The sequence below is a fragment of the Eptatretus burgeri genome, chromosome 3, assembly GCF_056783735.1.
Source record: "Eptatretus burgeri isolate ZD-2024b chromosome 3, Ebu_testis_v1, whole genome shotgun sequence".
NCBI lineage: Eukaryota > Metazoa > Chordata > Myxini > Myxiniformes > Myxinidae > Eptatretus > Eptatretus burgeri.
In genome coordinates this window covers 82,481,748-82,504,882 of record NC_140963.1, presented here as the reverse complement: position 1 = coordinate 82,504,882, position 23,135 = coordinate 82,481,748, and the positions used below count along the sequence as shown (strand labels likewise).

At 40.1% G+C, this 23,135-nt stretch overlaps 1 protein-coding gene and 1 long non-coding RNA gene across 8 annotated transcripts in view; one reads left to right on the top strand and one right to left on the bottom strand.

Moving 5' to 3' along the window:
- LOC147030312 (uncharacterized) overlaps positions 1–23,135 on the top strand; it is a 421,339-nt gene that overhangs the window by 76,865 nt on the left and 321,339 nt on the right. The gene's annotated exons all lie outside the window — the stretch shown is intronic.
- LOC147030315 (uncharacterized) overlaps positions 1–23,135 on the bottom strand; it is a 119,356-nt gene that overhangs the window by 66,361 nt on the left and 29,860 nt on the right. For all 7 annotated transcript variants that reach the window (XM_085874232.1, XM_085874235.1, XM_085874237.1 and 4 more), the window contains one exon: positions 19,165–20,506. In XM_085874232.1, coding sequence (XP_085730358.1) covers positions 19,165–20,506 — 1,342 coding nt within the window. The remainder of the gene's footprint in view (positions 1–19,164; positions 20,507–23,135) is intronic.

Below are 23,135 nucleotides of genomic sequence, written 5' to 3'. Positions count from 1 at the left end.
TATGTCTGACCTTGGTTCAATTTCCGACCAGCCAATAAACACTGTTCTTTGGATAAACACACCACTCCACCTTGGAACCTGACCAAAAGGGTGGATCCAAACATGGCTCACCCAGCTGAGTGTCTCTATCCATGCGACATCCCTGGGCGTTGTATTTCGCCACCAAGGTGACGCAAAAATGCAGAGAACACGCCGGTAGGCGACATGGCTGCTCGCTGTAGATGGAAAGCTGGCCGACGCGACTAGCCGATATTCATGTACATGCTTTCAATCAATTTAGCACAATAAATATGATTATCACAGCCCTCTTGGTTTGCACCCAGAAATCCGCCTTGTGAAATTTCAGGCATGTTTCCAAAGAGACTCTAACAAATGGCAGCCCTGGCAATTCCATTCATCTATTCGTTAAAGATTTTATTTTTTTATATGATGCTGTAAGACATTCTCCTTGGGCACAAAAAAGCAGGTCCCTCAGAGGTCCAGTTTCGGAGGTATTGATTTTTTTGTACAGTCCCCAATAAGTGTACGATGTACGATAAAGTATTTTAGCTGTTGCTAAGCAACGGAGATGTGCATAGCAAACATTCATTTTTGTGTACATGCTAGCCAAATTGTACACATTTCACCCAAGTTTCATCAAAATCAGACTCTTTCTTCGAGATATTCGCAATTAACCGTTTCTGAAATGTTCGACATGTACTCGCCCAAAACCTATCTCCTTCAAATATTTTTTGTTCGGGCTGCAAATTGGCATGAAGCAAGCTAGATAGATTGTGCACAGAACTCTCAGCTTCGATTGTTCGATTTTTATTTGATTTTTTTCGATTTTTTGACCACTTTAAAAGGCCGTTGCTAGGGCCCGGGGTCCCATATTCTAAAGCACATGATTCCCAAAAATATTGGTCCTACCTACCAAATTTCATTGGAATCGGTTGAGTGGTTTAGCCCCTCGGCTTGACCAAAGTTTCGCAGACAGACAGACAGATGGAAATGTCCAGAATAAGGGTGCTCTAAGAGCAGCCAATAACAAAATTATTGTTTCTGGTTTCGTGTTTTGCTTAATTGTGTTTGTCAATCAAACTGTGTTCCAACATTTTTCTAAAATAGGGCCTTGTGTTTGCAGTCAACTTGTAGATAATGCAATATCTACAGTGCCTTCAGAAAGTATTCACACCCCTTGACTTTTTCACATTTTGTTGTTACAGCCTGAATTTAAATTTTTTATGTCACCGATGTGCACAAAATACCCCATAATGACATAATAAAAACATGTTTTTAGAGTTTTTAACAAATTAATGACAAATGAAAGACAGGAATATCTAATTTACATAAGTATTCAACTTCCTTGTAGATTTGCTCAAGTGTCAAGTTGGATGGGGAGTGTCGCTGAACAGCAATCTTCAAGTCTTTCCACAGATTCTCAATGAGATACTCGGCTGGGCTTTGACTGGGCCACTCGAAGACTTTCACGCTCTTGTTCTGAAGCCATTCCAGTGTTGCTTTGGCTGTATGCTTGGGGTCATTGTCCTGTTGGAATGTAAATCTTCACCACAGTCTAAGGTCTTTTGCACTCTGAAGCAGGTTCTCCTCAAGGATTTATTTGCCTGTATTTGGGTCCATTCATTGTTCCCTCTTTCCTCACAAGTCTCTCAGTCCCTGTCACTGAAAAACATCCCCATAGCATGATGCTGCCATCACTATGCTTCACAGTAGGGATAGTGTTAGATGGGTGATGAGCTGTGCTCGGTTTCTGCCAGACGTAACGCTTTGCATTCAGGCCAGAGTTCAATTTTCATCTCATCAGACCACAGAATCGTTTGCCTTATGCTCTCAGTCTTTTGCGTGCCATTTTGCAAAGTCCAGGCGTGCTGTCATGTGCCTTTTTCTCAGGACTGGCTTTCGTCTGGCCACCCTCCTATAAAGCCTAGATTTGTGAAGTGCTGCAGAGACTGTTGTCCTTCCGGCAGGTTCTCTCCTCTCAACAAAGGTGCTCTGTAGTTCTGTCAGTGGTCTTTGGGTTCTTGGTCACCTCCCTGAGAGTCATCACCTTATACCCTTCCCCAAAGCTTTGCCTCCTCACAATTCTATCTCGGAGTTCTACGGTCAGTTCTTTGGACTTCATGGTGGAGTTTCTGCTTTGACATGCACTGTCATCTGTGAGACCTTAAATAGAAAGGTGTGTTTCTTTCTAAATCATGTCCGAAAAATTGAATTGGCGACACATGGACTCCAATCAAGTTGTCGAGATATCTCGAGGATGATCAAAGTAAATTGGATGCACCCGAGCTCAATTTGGAGTGTCATTGCAAAGGAGTTGAATACTTACTGATGCAAGACATTTCAGCTTTTCATTTTTAATCAAGTTGGAAGAATTTCTAACAAAAAAAAAACATTAAAATTCCACTCTGTATTCTGAGTAGATCAGTGACAATTAAAAAAAAAATTTAATCCATTTTAAATTCAAGATGTAACAAAACAAAATGTGAAAAAGTCGAGGGGTGTGAATATTTTCTGAAGGCACTATATATCGGGGGGTTCCAGCAATGTGGATCATGAATTACAGGGTAAATATGCATTGACTGAAACATTTTCAGAATGTTTTTGTTATAATTAGTGTGTCTGACAGCGAGGTCTAACTGTATAATATATAAAATTTGCACTGTAACACTTACCACTGTGCACCATCTCTAAACTATAAATGTTTACGACTCCCTACCACTGTCTACCATCCGTAAACAGAAACAACCCACAATCAGTTGTCAAATCATACGCAATAAAACCTCCAGAGTAGAGCGATTATCCTTGCAAGATCCCATGACGTGCCATTGTCTTTGGTCACATGACCTACTGTGAGCAGGAGCGATGCTTCACAGGCCGACTTTTGTTTATGCATATTTTAGTTTACGGACATTTAGGGGTAGTTTTGTGATTTTTCCTGGAATCTTGGCTTTGAGTTACATCAGTTTGCAAAATTTAAGCTTTTATGTCCACCCGAGAAAGTACTAAACATTTATATGAGTGAGTCAGTCAGTGGTTTGAAAGAGCTTTATACTAATACCGGTGGGGCATGCTTGCACACTGCAAGCAACAACTCAAGTGTATTTTACGTGCAGATGTATTAAATATACGCTTCAATGTCTGATGAAGTGTAATGTGAGAGAGATTTATAATCAAGAGCACAAGGTTACAATGATATGCAAACCAAAAGACAAACTAAAAATGTTGCATATTCATAATTAACTTATCAAACTCTGACCAAAAAAAGGCAAGATGTGTGATCCAAAATGCAATTCAATTACCCCCACCACCAAAGGTGGAAGGAGGTGATGTTTTCACCCCTTTCTGTCTTTGCTTGTCTGTCTGTGTGCAGGATATCTTAAAAAGTTGGGGACAGATTCAGATGAAATTTTGTGTACAGGTTCACTGTGTGACAAGGACGAACTGATAAGATTTTGGTGAAGATCCGGATCCGGCTCCTAGAATTGGGATTCTTTACCATTGAGAGAAAGGGCTCAAAAACGAGGTATGGCATGATAATTCAAAAATGTATTGGGTCAGATATGTTCTTGTGGATCAGGCATTACAGGGTCGAGGTATGCACTCTACCGAATACCGTTCTCGTAAATTTTTGTTTGTTTTGTGAATTTTTTTGTTGCTTCTGTTAATTTGCAAAAAGATGTTAACAATTTGTTAATTAATATGTAATTGTAGTAATTATAGCACACTTGAAATATTTAATATTTAACTAGAAAGGCACTCAGTAGAGCGCATACCTCCGCCATGTAATGCCTGATCCACAAGAACATGCCTGGCCCAAATCATTTTTATAATATCATGCTATACAGTACAATATCATTTTTCAGTCCTATCTCTCAATGGTGAAGAAGCACTTAAAAAATTAAAGTAGTCTTATCCGGATCCGGATCTTCACCAAAATCTAAACACTTTGTCCTTGTCACACACCCATCCTGTCCACAAAATTTCATCCGGATCAGTCTACAATTTTTGTGATATTCGGTACACAGACAGACAGACAGACAGACAGACAGAAAGGGGTGTAAACATAACCTCCTTCACCTTTGGTGGTGGAGGTAACAAAACTGACAAATTGTTGATTACTCTGATCACTTAGTAATTCGCAATATTTAAAACATATCAATACTTATGCACATCATATATCAGAGACATAGACAGGAATCACTTGTAATTGCTTCCTTTCTAATGTATAAAGTCCGGTCTCCTTCGACTGTTTTGAAAACCCATTGTGCTTGCATTCTGCAAATGGCTGAATAACTCAAGTAAATCAACAATTCGAGATTAGAATGAGTTCTTCATTTTAAAGTTTACAACTATAGTAATTTTTAATGTAAATATGGCAAAAGTTGTAAAATTAGAGGTGGAAGAGGCACTTGTTATCATTGCCTTGCAATCAGTTCCATTGTCTTGGGTCACGTGACCTGTAGTGAGCAGACCGAGGTTGCACTGGCTGACTTTTATTCAGATGTTTTCGTTTATGGATATTTTCTCACGGTTTTGTGATTATTTTTTTTTCTTGGGACATTGGCTTTGAGTTGCATCAGCTTGAGAAATTTTAGCTTTCTAGCCCATCTAGAAAGTATTAAACATTTATATCGTGAGTGTGTGAATCAGTCGTTAGAAAGCTCTGTATATTAGAATTATAGTATATAATATTTATGTTTTATCACTAGTACAAAGCATGCTTAATTTTACCAACAACTGTTACTTTAATACAAATATTGTGGAAGGATGCACACGCTGAGATAGACACTTTACCAGCAGTGTTAATTGAATACCAGAATGGAGGTTTCGGATTTTGAGTGAGCAATACACACGACTACAGCCTACCTCGAGAACTTGGTAAAGTTACAAAAGGGTTGTTGAGTGTTTGGTGGTTGAGGAGATTGTATACCCGAGTGGAATGTGGTTCTCCCTAATATATATGTGGTTGTTAATTTCTGTGGTTACTCGTGATGAATGTATAATGAGGTCCTGTACACTTATCTATCTGGTGGTCGGTATAACGCACACAAGTGTGTTGGAAAAATAAATAAAATACACCTCGAACGAACACATTTTTAGGTTCGGGTTAAACGTCTTACCAAGGAATAGTTGATTAGTTGAAGGATAATTTGTGTGAATGAAACCCAAAGCAAATCCCCCCCACCCCCCCCCCCCCGCCACACTTGTTGAAAAAAGAATCAAGATGGAGGCAAAGAGGGTATAACTGAATAATTATGAAATATCTCATTCAAGCCCATTGGCATTTACAGACCATTGACTGCACATTGCGATGATTATTGACTGTCAAGGACATCAGCATCTGACTGTTGCGAATTTATTGAAGATGGATGTGAAGGTGTATGTATTAAACTCGGTATTGTGAGATTGGCTACCTGCTTGAACATCAGGCAAGTTTGAGGATTTCATTTTGACTTGTCTTGAATGAATCTAACAATAAAAAACCTTCAATCTTCCCAACCCCACCCCCCCTCCCTCCCCACCAAACAAGAGCAAGCTGCTCGGGATGCTGCACCTGCATGTCCTGCAATTGTGACTGTACGTTTTACATTTTGATTTTTGCATCCACACTCCCCTCAACCTTTGTCTCTGTAGTCCAAAAACTTTCCCATCTCACCTATGGTTTGTTTGAAAGGCCCCACCCGACATGATAAAAAGATCTTTTTTACAAACCTCGGCCTTTGTTAAATAAATAAATCAAAAAGACGAAAGAAATACATAAAAAACGAATGCAGACGTGTACTAAACGGTATGGGGACTTTGAAGACGCTTGAACCTTTGAACTATTGTGCGAAAGGTGACCCTTAACGTGCATGCAGGGACTAGTCCGAATGACTTTGCCACTCGGGGATTGAAAGTATTTCAGAAATGCCTTCAAACAAGTCTTAACACAGAGTGGAAGTGCAAAAGGAGTCGTTATGTTAAACGTTATACAATGCAATGTAACGGTTAGGGTTCTCTCAGAATCAACATAAATAGAAGGGTTTGTCTTTATAGATATACAAAACTTTTCACGAAGACAAATGTTTTGTTTTATTTTTCACTTTGGTCAGATATACAGTACACCATGATGGCTGCCAATGGCCATCACCATCATGATGGCCTCAACATTGCAATCTGATGGAGATCGAATGTATCAGACAGCCATGATGACAGACGACACTTTTCGAGACGTAAGCAGTACAGGAAATCCCAGACACCAACTGTCATTATGCCCGAGACATTCGCACCTTGTATCGTAACCGATGAGATGATGATAAACTTTCCTAACTATGGAACTTTCAAAAGACTTAAATGGACTTCATATAACCCTAGCTACCTTCACCCCCCCCCCAATTCCCCCATCTCTACCACGACATCTTCATCTCATCTCTTATTTCGTGTACATTAATAACGAGCACAACCATAAGCACCGAGTTTTCAAATTATTGAGGAGTATATTTAAAATGATCATCAGGGAGTGTAGTTTGGAAAAAAGTGGTGGTAGTGAGTTCTCTACTTATTTTCCAAAGGAGTGGGGTTCAAGCCCTTGGAGACCTCCTCCCTCCTGGTCGATGTCTGTGAATACAACGGAGCTGTACATTCAATGCAAATATAGATATTGTAATAACAAACCTTATAATTATTTTAATGTCACCCGCTTTTGACAACGAACCAATTTTAGGAGATAACTCGCAGCTAACAAGGTCTTCGACTAACTCCAAGGTCGTTCTTCGAATGAATTGCAGGCACAAACGGACTGCATTCCAGAAAGGCGTTACACTCCGAGGCAGGATGGTAAAGCGAAGGTATCGAGGCATCCCCGGTTTATTTGAGTGGAACCTCCCGGATGTGGTACAAGCACCTTGTCAAGGGAAGAACTGAGCATCCTCAAGACAGGTCAGAGGCGAATATACAAACATTTCGGCTATCCTACCAGCTCTATCCACATTGCTGCACTCGTAATACACTCACACATACGTACGTACACACGCGCACACAAACCTCCGAAATAATTACACGAGCTTGGGGGTCAAATTGTGTTGAGGATAGTTTAGAGGTATGTGTACACACTTTTTAGCTGACAGGATAGATTAGAGCTACGGTTACACACCTTTGAGCTGTCTCGCCTGGGTTAGCATCTCGACCCAGCTATAGACTGCCATCCTGGTGTTTCGTAGATAGGGCGTCCAATCGGATGGACGTTAATCGGATCACCTGTCTGTGAGCACTGGTCGTTGTTTGACGTTAAAGATCCCTCGTTGTCTTTTGCATATGTTGGTAATGCTATCATTTGTGATATGCCAATTAGTTATTAAAGAATGCAGATGTCATGGCTCAAAAAATCTTTAAAAATTAAAAATCAAGGGTAGCAAGAGGAAACATTCCCAGCCATTGTCTTCTGCCATTTCGATAAGCGGAGGTCTTAAAATGGGGTTGATAGTCGCTCTAACTTCTTGCATTATTTACAAATGAGTATAGCTGCACCTGAATATTGTGGGTGAGGTTTGAGTTAGGTTTATCAGATATATAGGATGACATTTTGCTTAGATTGATTGGTTAGATCAGGTGAAGTTTGGGTTAGGTTTATAGGATATGACCAAGTACCCACCCTCCAGGTGGGTGGAGTTTGTGCATTACTTGCTGAAAAAGGTATAGTCTGGATATGAGATATCACATGATCCAGTTGCTCGTGTGAACTCTAAAGAAAGGGAGACAATTCTAATTTGGATCATACATGATTAAGTTGGAATTTCTCATCCGACGTATCTATTGGTCTCGGTCTCGGAGTAGTTACCAGCCAAAGTAATGGGATTGGTTCGCCACAATGGATAAATAACCTGAATAATAACATCTATGAGAAATCCTAAAAACAAATCAAGATTCATCAATAATTTTCAAGATTAAAAATGTTTCCCCCCAAAAACCGAAGTCTCCCTTGAGGAGACTGAAAATTTGGTGTTCATCGGTCTAATAATCTCAGAGTAGTTTCAGACACCGCTCTGTTATATATATATATATATATATATATATATATATATATATATATATATATATATGTATGTATATATATATATATATATATATATATATATGTATGTATATATATATATATATATATATATATATATATATATATATATATATATATATGTATGTATATATGTATGTATATATATGTATGTATATATGTATGTATGTATATATGTATGTATATATATATATATATGTATGTATATATATATATATATATATATGTATGTATATATATGTATATATATATATATATATATATGTATGTATATATATATATATATATATATATATATATATATATATATATATATATATATATATATATATATATGTATATGTATATATATATATATATATATATATATATATATATATATATATATATATATGTATGTATATATATATATATATATATATATATGTATGTATATATTACATACTAGTGGGACATTCTTGCAGAAATATGTTTGTTGGGTGTATCATGAATACGGACTGGCAGGATGGCCCGAGCCCCAGAGGTATGTACACTCTCCACTGAGCTATCTAGCCTGGGTTTGAATCCAGATCCAACTATAAACTGTCATCCCAGTGTTTAACAGGCAGGGTGATTCATCAATGTGTGTGCTTTCCCTCCAATGGACTATTAAACTGGGCGTCCCGTCTGCTGGCATTAGTTGATGGGTGTTAAAGATGCACGGTGTCCTTCGCAAAGAGATGGTGAGCTATCGCCGGCACCATGGACAAATTCTAAATTCCTGCACTAACTACTGCTGGTGAAGGCATTAGCAAACCACCCAGTATAACCTTTGACAAGAGACTGCTTTGGCAGTACTGAAGCTCTGTAACAGAGTTTGGTACATCAGAATCAGAACCTACGTGCAGACAATAAATATAAGCTTTACATATTTGAAGGTCAAAAGTTATAAAATAAAATGATTGTTTACATTCTATGGGTTGCTAGACAATGATAAGAGGTGGAATTTAAGATCAAGTTGACAAACAATAAGGGGTGGAATTTATAAATCAAAATCGACTCACCTCTGAGCTGCCGATCCTGGGTTAAAATCATGACTGAGCTATAAGCTGTAAACTTGGTGTTTCACAAGCAGGGTGATTCATGAATGCGTTTTGGATTACAAAAAACAAATGTTATGGCAATCTCATCTGTAATTTGACGATTTTCGAACTAAAGGATAAAGATGAAGGACTTGGGGATAAATAGTTAACTAGAAGGACACTTGGTAGAGCGCATACCTCAAGGCCCTGTCACATCTTGACGATTTAGCCAGCTTATGCCGATGTATGAAAAATTTGTCGAAAACGCTGGCACATGTCGAATACGTTATGGGTAAGTTTTGTATACGTTAAGAGCACGCTGGCATATGTCGTAGTACGCTGGCATAAGTCGTAGTACGCCGAGCTCGTCGACAAATTTTAACATGCTTGAAATTTTTCGACGTATGCCAGCGTATGACTCACACGTTCCGCATACACTGGCCATACGTTGTAGGCACATTACGCGATCGTTGACACACGTCACTTGTACGTTACTCATAAGTCGAAACACGTCGAGGTAATGTTTAGCATACCCGATACTTATTTCTAACCTATGAGTAACGTGTTGTAGGCACGTTGCGCGATCCTTGACACACGTCACTTGTACGTTACTCATAAGTCGAAACGCGTCGAGGTAATGTTTAGCATACCCGATCCTTATTTCTAACCTATGAGTAACGTGTTGTAGGCACGTTACGCGATCGGTGACACACATCGACACACGTTACTTGTAAGGTGCTCATAAGTCGAAACGCATCAACGTAATGGTTAGCGTCAGTGTTCCAGACTCCCTGGTTTTATTTTTTTAATTTTATTTTTCTTCCTTCCTTCGGTATGATGATGATTTTGACACTTCAATTTCTAGTGCGGTGATAATATAATATAATTAATAGGCTGCCACTCAACGATTTAAATCATAACCGCACTGTACACTGAACACCGTCATACCGAAGAAAAAAAAAAACCGGGAGTCTGGAACACTGACACTAACCATTACCTTGACGTGTTTCGACTTAGAGTACCTTTCAAGTAACGTGTGTCGATGTGTGTCAACGATCACATATCGTGCGTACAACTTATTCCCATCGCATGCGGAGCGTGTGTCATACGGCAAGTACGTCGTAAAATTTTCAACATGTTTAAAATTACAAGACTTACTCCACTTAATACGATGTATAATAGCGTACTTTAGCGTTCTATTCACGCATACCAAACTTACCCGTTCCGTATTCGACGTGCGCCAGCGCTTTAGACGCATTTTTCAGAGGTCGGCATACGCTGGCAAGATCGCCAAGGTGTGACTACGATGTTGACACTTCCATTTCTGTGGCGGTTATGATTTAAATCGTTGTGCGGCAGCCTTTTCATAACCTACGCCACGTCATCGTCGGCGATGCGTGCAGCGCGCTATGCCTAAGTTAGACGATCGTTGGGCATAGGTTGTGAAGGCTGACAACAGGTTCAGCATTCGTTGGTATAAGTTATCTATAACACAACGAAACGTTCTGTGTCCGTTACTAATACGTTATGCATAAGACCAAGTCGTTATGAATACGTCCGAATCTTTAAAAAAAACATCAAAAGTTCAACGTCAGCCAGCATTTTACATACATTTTAATACATTGCCATTGCTGGCTAAAACGTCAAGGTGTGACTGGGCCTTAACGATGTGTAAATAAAGGTGGAAAAAGTCTGATTTAATGCAATTTAATTTCAGGCTGAAAGGCAACTAAAGGTGAAAATTTTAAAAAGTGGTGTACAATTTCTATAGGCACTGTATTGGGTGAAATTTGGGTTGCGTTATCTATATATTACTAAAACTCTCATCTTGTATACATGTATGTATGTATGTATGTATGTATGTATGTATGTATGTTCCTGAAATCCAGCCAAAACGGTACACGATAGCGCAAAAAATTTTGGGCCACCTTACTCACCATTCGCCTGTGGTGTGCAGTATCAAGTTTCGTTCAAATTCGTGCAATGAAAAAAGTTATTAAAAAAATCAATTCCCAATTCAGTCAAGTACTCTTCAGGAGAATTTGATCAAATCAAACAGCCTCAGCGGTATAGTTCGCTGGAGCTATCTTTTTTTCTTCCTGAAATGATTTTTTTTTCCATCAACCGCTGTCACAACGGGAACCCAACGGGTTCACGGGTCGTCTAATGGGATATAAAAGCGAGGCTTGGGTTACTCTAAAATAACATATGGTGAGGTTTGGGTTCGGTTTATTGGATACTCATGGGATATGTTTACACATTTGTAAGCAATAATGAACTGTGCTTCCTCATTGTATCGGGTCGCTCACCTGCGTTAGATTTTTAATTTATTTATTTTCATTTATGGATGCTTTCCGATGATAGTGATTTTTCCTCGTGTATGGCTTTGATGTCCGTTGGCAAGCAAAATTACCGTGCTTCTTCATTGTCTCGGGTTGTTCACGTGCATTTATTTTTTTCATTTATTATTTTCAATTTTTTATATTTTCATTTACGGATGCTTTACAATGGTTCTGTGATTTTTCCTGGCGTATCAGCTTCGATGTACATCGGTGCACAAAGGGAATACCTCCAGTGCAGCTGCCCTACACAGGGCAGCTCACCGGATGACTGGATAGGGGCAAAGCCTTTGAACCCACACACTTTGATAACAGGAGGAAAAACACAGGGTAAAATGCTTGGGCTAGATTGCGGTAGTGTGTATCGGGGTTGTGCTGAGGTGTCATCCACCAGACAGCGGTATCCTTAGGTTACCTGAGGTGATCCCTTCGGGTGGGTGCCTGGAATATCCTATCCCGAAGAGAGGATGATCACCTGTTTCTGTTATTATCTGAGCTCAAGTGTTTGGACATCGGGATTGCAGCTCTCTCTGAGGTTCGGAGACCAGATAGTGGTGAGATAATGGCTGGTGGGTACACCTACTATTGGTCAGGTTGCTCTGATGATTAACATGCCCAATGAGTTGCTGCAGCTGTGTCCAATAAGCTGACTCCAATGATAATTATTGAGGCAACACTGGTATAACGAGCGTATGATGAGACTAAGAATTCGTCACTCCTTGGGTGTTGTTTCTAGTCTTGGGGGATTTCAATGCATCGACTGGAACTGATAGAGATGGTTATGAGACATGTGTTAGTCCCCATGGGTTTGGAACTGTGAACCAGAATAGCACTAAGTTCTTTGACTTTGCAAGAAGTCATGGACTGGGGGTGGCTGGTTCACGGTTTCAGTGCCCACAGGCTCATCGCTGGACTTGTTATTCCATTGCTGGTGATTTAGCAAAGGAAATTGACCATGTGCTCATTGATAGTTGCTGGAGGATGATGCAGAACTACAGGGTCGACCAGAGTGCTCAATTCCTCAATTCTGGGGAGGATGTCGGATTCTAGGGAGGATGTCGGATTCTGGGGAGGATGTCGGAGAGATCAAGCTGCGGTGCATCGTTTGGGAATGTGAAATCTCTCTGACCTTGATTTTACAGATGATGCAGTCATCTTTGCGGAGACTCCAGATATCCTTTTGGGGGCCCTCGAGGTGCTGAACGAGGAGTCAGAGCCACTGGGATTATGGGTTTCCTGGGTCAAAACTAATATCCAGGCTTTCAATGGCATCTTGGATGCTGCTATTTTGTCTGTACCTGTTTGTGGTGAGGATGTTGAGGTCACTGAGAGATTCACTTCCCTTTGTAATGATATTCATGTATCTGCTGGCTGTGAGCCAGAGGTCATTTGATGTCTGGGTTGGGCCTGGGGAGTCATGGATTCAGTGGATCATGGTTCTGGCACTGTCGGTACCTGTGCAGGAGGACGAATGTCCGAGTCTTCAGGTCCTTGGTGCTTCCAGTCTTGTTTTTCAGATGTGAGACTTGGACTCTGACCAGGGATCTGAGATGGAGACTTAATTCTTTTGTACCAGGTCTCTTTGGAGAATTCTTGGTTATCGCTGGTCAGACTTTGTGTCCAATTAGTGGTTGCTGAGAGACTCAAATGAGATTTGTTACGTCCATAGTCTGTGAGCGTCAGCTGTGGCTGTAGGGACATGTGGCTCATTTTCCTGATGCTGATCCTGGTTACCAGATTCTCTCAGCGACCGAGCCTTGTGAGTGGAGGAGGCCAATGGGCTTACCACGTGCCTCGTGGTTGCAGCAAGGTTGATCAACATCTCAAGGAGATGGGGATGGGCCAGGCATCTGCCTGGGGAATGGCTAGATGGAGGCCCCTGGAGTACCGGCGGAAAGTGGACGCACGACGCGCTGCTCCGGCGCATGCTCCCATACCTGACCTGACCCGACCTGGTGCTGTTCTAAATGTCTTGGCAATTTGAAGAAATCCAAGTTTGATTTTTTTTTTTTGTGGGGGCCTAAAACCCTTCCCTCCTCCCACAAAAGAATGGGGGTTGGGAATCATTTAATATTAACTTTCACATAGTTGCAAAGGCTTTGGCACTTCAGAGGGATTAACAAGAAAAAAAAATCCAACTCTTGTCTAAAAGGTTTTTTTTCATTTTTTTTTTTTGCCTAAAACACTTCCCAATACTCACGATTTAACCTCTAAAAGTTTGACGGAGATCCGTTTGGCCATCTCTGAGAAAAATTGTGATGCAGACAGACGGACTGACAGCCATCTTATACATACTTTTTGCTGAGTTGGGGCATTCTCACAAAATTTTGTGGCGGTATTCAGGACATCTTAACCTTTACAAACACGAACATTGCTGGTGTAATCTTGACAACAAAATGTTGAAGCTGTGCATCATACCATTTACAAAACGATCTGACATGAAGTAGCGGTGTAGTTGCCAATTTTAATCACGAACATTAGTTCTTCTTCTGAGCAGATCACCATTGAATTTTCTTTGTGGTAAACATGCACCACGGGTCACGGTCTACATCATCAATTTATGTGAATCCCCGTTTCCACCAATGCACACTCCAAAAAATTACTTATTTGAGGTGAGACATCGACAAACACGCCTGTCAGAGGCAGGTACCCTGCTTGTCTCTTGTGTAGAAAAGATAAAGGTGAGGTTTGGTTTTCCGTTATAACATACATATATATATATATATATATATATATATATATATATATATATGTATATATATATATATGTATATATATATATATATATATATATATATATATATATATATGAGGTTTGTGCTAGATTTATAGGATACTAGTGGGATATGCTTCCACATTTTAAGCAATAACGAACCCGTGCTTCCCCATTGTCTTGGGTCGCTCACCTGCATTTTTTTTCAATTAACTTTTTTCATTTTTTTTTTTTAATTTATTAATATTTTCATTCACGGATGCTTTCCGGCAGTTTTGTGATTTTTTCCCAGTGTATCGGCTTTGATGTCCATTAGCACGCCAAATTTAAACTTTCTACGTTACCCGGAAGGTGTCGATCTTTAATATCATTCAGCGAGTCAGTGGTTAGAAAGAGCATTATATATAGGATATATTATGTATGGTTTGGTTTGAAGTTAATGTGGGAGATGAGTGTTGGAACAACATTGTTTTTTTGGAGTTTTCGTGTTAAAGTTGGAATTCAATTTTTCGAGATTATGCTTTGGTTTGGGTGTGCAATTATGTTTGGGGCGAAGGTTGAGGTTATGGTTGGGGTTAGCTTTAGTGTGAGTTTTAAGGTTGTGTGCTAGATTGGGGGGGGGGGGTAGTTTGGGGTTTTGGTTTGTCGTTAATGTTTTGTGTTGTGGTTGGGATTGACATTAAGTTTATCTTGCAGTGCTATGTTTCTACCTAAAGTTATGCATTCTTGACATGCATGGTGTTTACTGGGTCATCGGCAAGCAGGACCCGAGTGTGGATGTTGTGGTTTGTTCGTCATGGTGAATAACAATACCTCATTAAATTATATTTTGTATGAAGCGCACCAAAGACATTTGCTGTAAGCTAAATGGCAAAGAAAACATGATGATGTAGTTTTATGTCTCCCGAGGGCTTGCTTAGACCTTCGATGAGGTCGTTTCTCTTTTTGGACGCTCTTGGCAGGACAAAGCACTGTTCATGGGATGATTCATAAATTGACACCTTGTAACCTCTCCCTCTCTCCCAACCACCACTGTTGTCTATCCTTCTTGGGAAGCTCTCCACACAACTTGAGGATGCAATTATACATGCATACAGAGAGCACTCATCACATCCACACAATGAGAAGTTTTGACGTCAAAATTAAAATCCTGAGATGGCACATACGATACCATTACCAACATGTGTACTCGGACCTGGATATGCACTCATTCAGCAGTGGTTGCTGTGATTACCATACCAAGTGGGTTCACAAACCGAATTAACCGTACAGCCCACACCTGCATGAAACAAGAGCCATTCAATGTCGCACAAAGAACTTGCCCTTGTCGGGGCCTCTCCAGCTTCACGGTTACCCCTTCTCTCCGAGGCCAGGGCGCCCTGGCACAGCACCTTTGTTTTCGAGTGGTAATTGTCACTCAAAATTAGCTTCAATGTCAGCAAAAGGTCGGATCGTCAACAAACCGAGTTTGTAAATGGGATTGCCTCGAATGATGCGAAGCACGGACAAATGTCTTAATGTTACATGGACAGTATGCACAGGTCAGATAATTGTTCTAATGGTTCATCCACAGGACCACAGATCAGCGAATTGTATTAACAGTACATCCATAGTACCACTGATCAGTTAATAATTGAAGGTATATGCAGAGTAAGTCAACACAGCCAATTGCATTCATGGTACATTCAGATTATGTTCGACAGGTTGGCGAAAGGGCCATGTATTTACGAGCAGGGTGTGCTTACACATTGTGTAAACATAAGAACCGTGCTTCCCCATTGTCTCGGGTCGCTCACCTGCATTTAATTTTTCATTTATTTATTTTCATTTATTTTTTCATTACCTTCGCATTCTGCAAAAGGTTATGTTTTGGTCGCTGTGTATTTATTTATTTGTGAATATGTGTGTTTGTTTGTTATTCGCATAACTCAGAAAGTATTAAACCGAGTTGCATGAAATTTGGTGGGATGATTCGTGAGTATCCAAGGACGATTTGATTAGATTTTGGGAGCGATCGGGTCAAAGGTCAAGGTCAAGGTCATGAAATGGTCAAAAACACTCTTTTGAGCATAACTTCCTTCATAATACAGCTATCGACATGCAACTACCGCCATATTGTTCCATGACGAGATACCTTTCGGATATGTAGTGTCGGATTTGACGTAACATCATCGGAAGTGTGTCTAAATGACGTCACAAGATGATGTAAATTTTCAATTTTCAATCTCATCAGTTTTGATCATACCGTTTTGTAGGACTTACCTTAAGGACGTCACACACCAAATTTGACTTCGATTGGACTGACCGTTATGACGTCATTGACGTTTGAACATGACGTTTTTCAATTGTGGCTAAAATGTCCTGATATTTTACATTCAAATATCTATATAATTTATAAAGCAAAGTCTCCCAAATCCAGGCATTAGGATCAGTACCAAAATATCTGTTTATTGATGTACAGGTTTTGCCAATTAACTCTGTAATCAAGGTCACACTCAAGGTCAAAATATACTTGTAGGCATAGCTTCAGATCTAATAGAGCTATTGACATGAAACCAACGTTAAAACGTTCAGTGAACTACGAGCTTTCAGAATGGTAGTCCCCGATTGGACGTGACGTCCCCGGAAGTGCATCAAAATGACGTCAAAAGATAACGTCATTTTTCAACTTTTTAATTTTTCAGTGTTTATCATTCCATTTTGTTGGACTGCCTTCAAGGAGGTTACACACCAAATTTGACGTCAATCGGACTGACGGTTGTGACGTCATGGACGTTTTAAAATGACGTTTTTCAAATGTGCCCGGAAAAAAAGTTGTGGCGGCGAAGGTATGCGCTCTACCGAGTGTCTGTTCTCGTTGTTTCTAAAATTGTCAATTTTCATCCGATTGACTTGAATTTTGAAGAGCATTTGCATAAATGGTCACCAAATTCAACCACATATTAATTTTGAGGTTAACATAGGCCAAAAGGTCAACATAGACCAAAAGGTTAATATCGGCCAAATTTCTAAAATCCTCTATTTTAATCCAATTAACTTGAAATTTGAAGAGCATTTTCATGTCACGTCGCTGAATTCAAACACCTATTAATTTTGAGGTAAACATAGGCCAAAAGGTCAAAATAGGCCAAAAAGCCAATTCGGGCCGAATTTCTAAAATCCTCAATTTTCATCCAATTAACTTGAAATTTGAAGAGCATTTTCATGTGAGGTCGTTGAATTCAAATACCTATTAATTTTATGGTCAAAAGGTCAACAGGCGTAATTTATAAAATTGAGAGATAGGACTAAAAACTAAATATATCACTATATCTCAAAAAAGTTGCGGACGAGTTGTGACAAAACAAGGTTGATGAGTTGAATAGGTGATAAGAACAAGCGGATTGAATTTTGGTTCGGATCCAGCCCATCAGTGGGATACTAAACGTGAACTGTTCCACCTCGCAGAGGTATGTGCTTTACCGAGTGCCGTTCTACTTTTTCCTGTTTTGCCAAGTTGTCACTCCATGAGTGATTTTTCATTTACGGATTTTGTCTGACTATTTTGTGATTTTTTTTTATTATTATTATTTTTTTTACCAGTGTCTCAGCTTCGATGTCCATCAGCATGCAAAATTTTAGCTTTCTACACCACCCGGAAGGTACCGATCTTTAATATTAGTCAGTCAGTCAGTGGTTAGAAAGAGCTTTATATATTAGATGTGAGTGAGGTTGCACAGGGGTGAGGTTGGAGTTTTTTTAAATAGACAATTAAAACTGAGAAAAGGAAGAGAAGAGAGGACAGGAAGGTAGGAGAGTCGGAAGTGTGGAAAGAAGGAAAATAATTTTCAGAAGAGATATGAGTGAGGAGAGGGCAGGGAAGCAGCAAATATGGAACATATGGGGATGGGAGATCCAAAAAAATTCGCCATTTGTGTCTGCATAACAAATAGGTGTCATAATGGTACAGCATGTGCATGAAATGTACAACCTTAAGTATGGTGTGCAAGTGTTCTAATAACGTGGTAGGCTTGAAGGGTATACTATGCACAGTTGGCCTATGCTTTGGGCCTACGATTATATATACATCTGCTCCATGAAAAGTGGAAAGTATTTGTATGTGGTTACACCTGAATATTCCAGTGTCCATAAGAGTGAAATTTTGGGATGTGTGCAAAGTAACTGTGTCTTTCTCTTTTGTCATGTAATCTAGCAATTGCATTCTGTAATCGGTGTACAGGTCATGACACTATATGGTTAGGATTTGTTGACCGCTAATTGAATTGTGTGGTCGGAATGTTGGCATGTCTTGATGATGGATCTTAACAATGTGTGCTGTGAGAGTAGCGAACGGGGCTGTTTATGTGGAAGAAATCCTATTGCTTTGTACAAAAATCATCGTTTATCCCGAAGCAGCTGTTACTTTCATTCCCAAAATCCTTGGTGTAACTGTACCCTCAGACAAGTGTTTCATTGTGCATGGGGTAAGCTCTTGTGGTGGACACAAAAGCGGCGACTTCTGGGATGTTATACTATAATTGAAGGAAAATGCATTATAGATTCTGCAGAGGGTCAAATGATTAAGGTGGAGCTATTATTTCGCTGGTTTGATTATAATAAGTAACGTGATATAATCAAATAAATTGCATGTATTATTGCATTTTGATGACCCGTGCGCGAAATTGTTGTGCACTGTGGAATATTTAATGTCCACAATGCGGATACGGTCGGCCATATGGATGCCTGTCTCCTCCAAAATATGGTGTGCTCTCAATGTATTGCTCTTCATTAGAGCTATGCCAGAGGTCAGTTTTAAGTCGGATCATATTGTGTAGGGGATCAAACCCAGGACCCAGATCGATCGGATCTGAGCACAATGCCAATGACCTGTCTGTCCTGCCGTGGTTTTTCATATATTCACAGGAGGGGATGTAATGTTGAGGATGTAACTTTGAATAATGCTCTTGTTAGCAGGAAGCCATTATTGCATTTGCAAACTTATAAGGTCATAATTACACTCACCATGTTTACGCTGGCGGATGACGACCACACATTTATCCTCCATGGAGGAGCCTGGTGGTGTTGGTAGAGTTGGGTCTTGCACATGCATCGGATCGAGGAGAGGGGCACGATATTTCCATTGCTCGCAATTCTGACCCGGTACCATGCCACTCGGATGGTGATACACAGTCTTTCGAATGGCACTTCGTCGTGATAGACAACGCTCTTTTCTCATCTCAACATTCTCAGCCAATATCCTTATGCTTTTCTCATGTGCTTGTTTCTCAACAGAAGCTGCTCCATCCAGCATTTGTTCATTTGCCTTTACTGATGGGAAGTCCTTCACCCACTCCTTTTCTGCCTTTTGTTTGAGGCCCTCCTCTAATTGATCATTTAAATTTGGGTATTTTTCTGGCTCACAGTTGTTTTTAGTACCTTGTGTTTCTTGGGATTCATCATTTTCTTCTGATCTAGCTTGGTTTCGATTCGACTCATGCCAGTAGGGATCAATAACAAACTCAGAACCTGTTGAAAAGTTGTCTGCATTTCCTGTCTGGGCATCTTCGAGTCTGGCATCAAGCATCAAACGAATGGAGACCTCCTCCAAACCGTTGATAACATCTGATGGCATACATGATTCTGGTTGTTCTGTTGGCCAAACTGTTGGTGTCTCTCCATCATTGGTTTTAGACATGTTCTGCAGTTCCTCACTGATACCTTCTGGTTCACATATAGATATGTGCCTCTTAGGGTGACTTGTTGGTTTTGTTGAAGTTATTTTGAGCTCATTTACGTTCTCTTTTGTCACATGATGAGGAGGCATCCTTCTGTATAAAATGTCATCTCGATCCTCATTCTGTTTCTTCACCGAAATCACATTGACTTTGTTTCCATCCTCCACTTTTTTTGCCCTTGTTTTTCCTGACTTTAAATAAACTGAAAATTTGGAACAATCTCGCCACATTCCCTCCATTGTGTGGACTGTGTAAGAGAGTCTGGCAAAATGCGCTCCACCCACTGCGTTCTGCTCCGACTCAGCAAGACTGTCACTCACAATGTGTCTGCAGCTGAAACTTGAGGCTGATTTTACTTCTTCAATGTCCTCTTCACTCAGCAGCACTGGCATGTCAGTTGTTTGCCAACATTCACTGGGTGAGCCGTTTTTTCCATCATGCATTAGCTCTCTCTCGAAATATTCAGCATGGTTATCCGCATCGCAGGACACGTCCTCCGACTTTTCTTCGCAACCATCTGAGGCGAGTGTTTGAGTATCAGGGTGTGGACACAGGGCGAGTGGTGTCACGGTCCATTCGTTTAGAGCCGCTGAACGATATGGAAGGTCAAAGGTCACACAGCTCAGTTCCTGGGAACACAACAAACAGAAAATGCATTTCCACTTGCTCAACACTTGAAAACCTGTTTCACAAGTCTCTTTTTTTAAAATGCATGAAACATCATCATGACCACATGTTAATCTGTTTTGCGAGATTTTCAGTTGTGGTCACTGGTGATGTCACCACCAACAAACCATTGTCTTAAAAGACAATAATTAACGTGTCAAATTACTAGCTGTATTTGTGCCTCATTTCCAAAGTAATTTGTTCAACAGCAGTAAGTAAGTGAAAAAGCTCAAAATTAGATGTGGTTTATGACAGTTCCTCCAATACCACAAATTGCACAATGTGCATTTTCAGTACTACAAGGATGACACTGCAGTGTGTGTCCACCCCTCCATCCTACCCCAAACCAACCACCACTGAAACACCCACAACCTTAATTCAAATCCTGGCATGGAAGAAGCACACAGTTCTTTGCCCAATTCCCCCGAGTGTCATTGGTGACCCCCGTCAAGCAGGCAGGACTCCAAAACCCTTAGGGAAATCCACATTACTGACTGCAACTGAAAATTACTCAACAATAATAGTGTTCCCTTCTAAATAAAGGGTACACTTCTGAACTCAAACTTTCAAAAGAGAAGTAAAGGGACACAGACCTAAGACTATTCAGCCACACTGAGCAGTCAGAATGTGTGCACTAAATTAATAGCGAACGTAGTGAGCTTCATACTCAACGCGTGCACATGAGAGAATAGGAAACAACAACAACACAATACCCTGGCAATTTGGAATCCGTGTCGTTGGCTATGACCCTTTTGCTTCCGTTTTTTTTTTGCTTCCGTTTTTTTTTTTTACTCAACGCGTGCACATGAGAGAATAGGAAACAACAACAGCACAATACCCTGGCAATTTGGAATCCGTGTCGTTGGCTATGACCCTTTTGCTCCCGGTTTTTTTTTTTTGCTTCTGGTTTTTTTTTTGCTTCCATTTTTTTTTTTACTCAATGCCTGCACATGAGAGAATAGTAAACAACAACAACACAATACCCTGGCAATTTGGAATCCGTGTCGTCGGCTATGACCCTTTTGCTTCCGGTTTTTTTTTTACTCAACGCGTGCACATGAGAGAATAGGAAACAACAACAACAACACAATACCCTGGCAATTTGGAATCCGTGTCGTCGGCTTTGGCCCTTTTGCTTCCGGTTTTGTCATGGGGAATGATGCATGCCAGGAGATAAAGGCATCGTCGGAGACATGAAAGACCCAAATGTCAGACATGGTGTATATTTCCTCCACTGATTTTAAGAAAGATATCTCCCGCATCATCAAAAAATAATTTTTTATCGTGATTTACATTATTTGATCGCTGATCCGGAATCCAGGCCGAAGTAACCTGAAATTTGCAGCATCTAATGTAAGAAGAATTCTACGTTCACTTCTAGGCTTTGCCTATTCAATATTAACCCATGCATCTTACCCAGAGAAGATGACTATCTTACCATCATCAAGAAGCATCACTGAAACACAGCAAAAAGAAAACTGCTGCCTACCTCAACAAAGAGATAATCTATACCCTGGACTAACAAAAGAACCTTGAAAATGCATAGCTGGAGTAAGTACAGAGAAGAAAATCATCCTCAAGTGCTATGTATTCTGCAAAAAGCAAATGGGAACAACATGGTAAGGAAATTGTTTCGAGGGCCAATAAAAATAAAAAAAAAATCTTCAAAAATGGAAACTACCTTCATCTCTGTTTTTCTTGTATACAAAGTCAAGGCTTGTGGAAGAGCTAGAACACAGAATGGATCAGGACGCAACAGAACAAAAGGAACAGTAGAAAGAGAAAGGAAATGCCAACAGTAGTGCTGAGGGACAAAATAGAGGGACACAAACAAGAAGGGATAAGGGATGTGCGTAATGATGAGAGATAGGGGGGAAGATGCAGAGGGTGGACATGATGGATACAGGAGCAAACTCTCAGGAAGGAAAAATAGGAAATTTGGGGACGGAAAAGGGGGGGGGGTTCAGCTTAATCGCTGGAGATTCCAATGATCTTGAAGGTCTTCTTTGGCATCAAGTTGGGCATGATGTGAGGCAGGGGCACAAGTCCAGAGAGGAGAGCAGTACTCCAACAAGGTGCAGGTGAAGACCTCGTTGGTGAATGCCACCAGCTCAGAGGGGAGAACCGTATTCCATCAAGCTGCAGAATCAGGCCTTGTAGGTGGATAAGAGTTTAGGTGTGCCAAAGAAGGACTTTGCACGAAGGAGGATGCCCAGTCAGCAGCTGGCTTTGGAGGCCAACTTTGAAATGTGATTTGCCCAAGAAAGATCATGGTTGATAGTGAGACCCAGGAGTTTGAGTGACTGAACTTATTCTTGCTTGCTTACTATATATTGCTTGAGATATATATATATATATATATATATATATATATATATATATATATATATATATATATATATATATATATATATATATATATATATATATATATATATATATATACTGTAGTGATAGATATATTACATTTAAAACTCACAAGTACACAGGAAAAAGGCCCTGTCACACCTTGACGATTTAGCCAATGTATGCCTGACGTATGCAAATTGGGCTAAAATGCGGCACACGTCGAATACGTTATGGGTAAGTTTG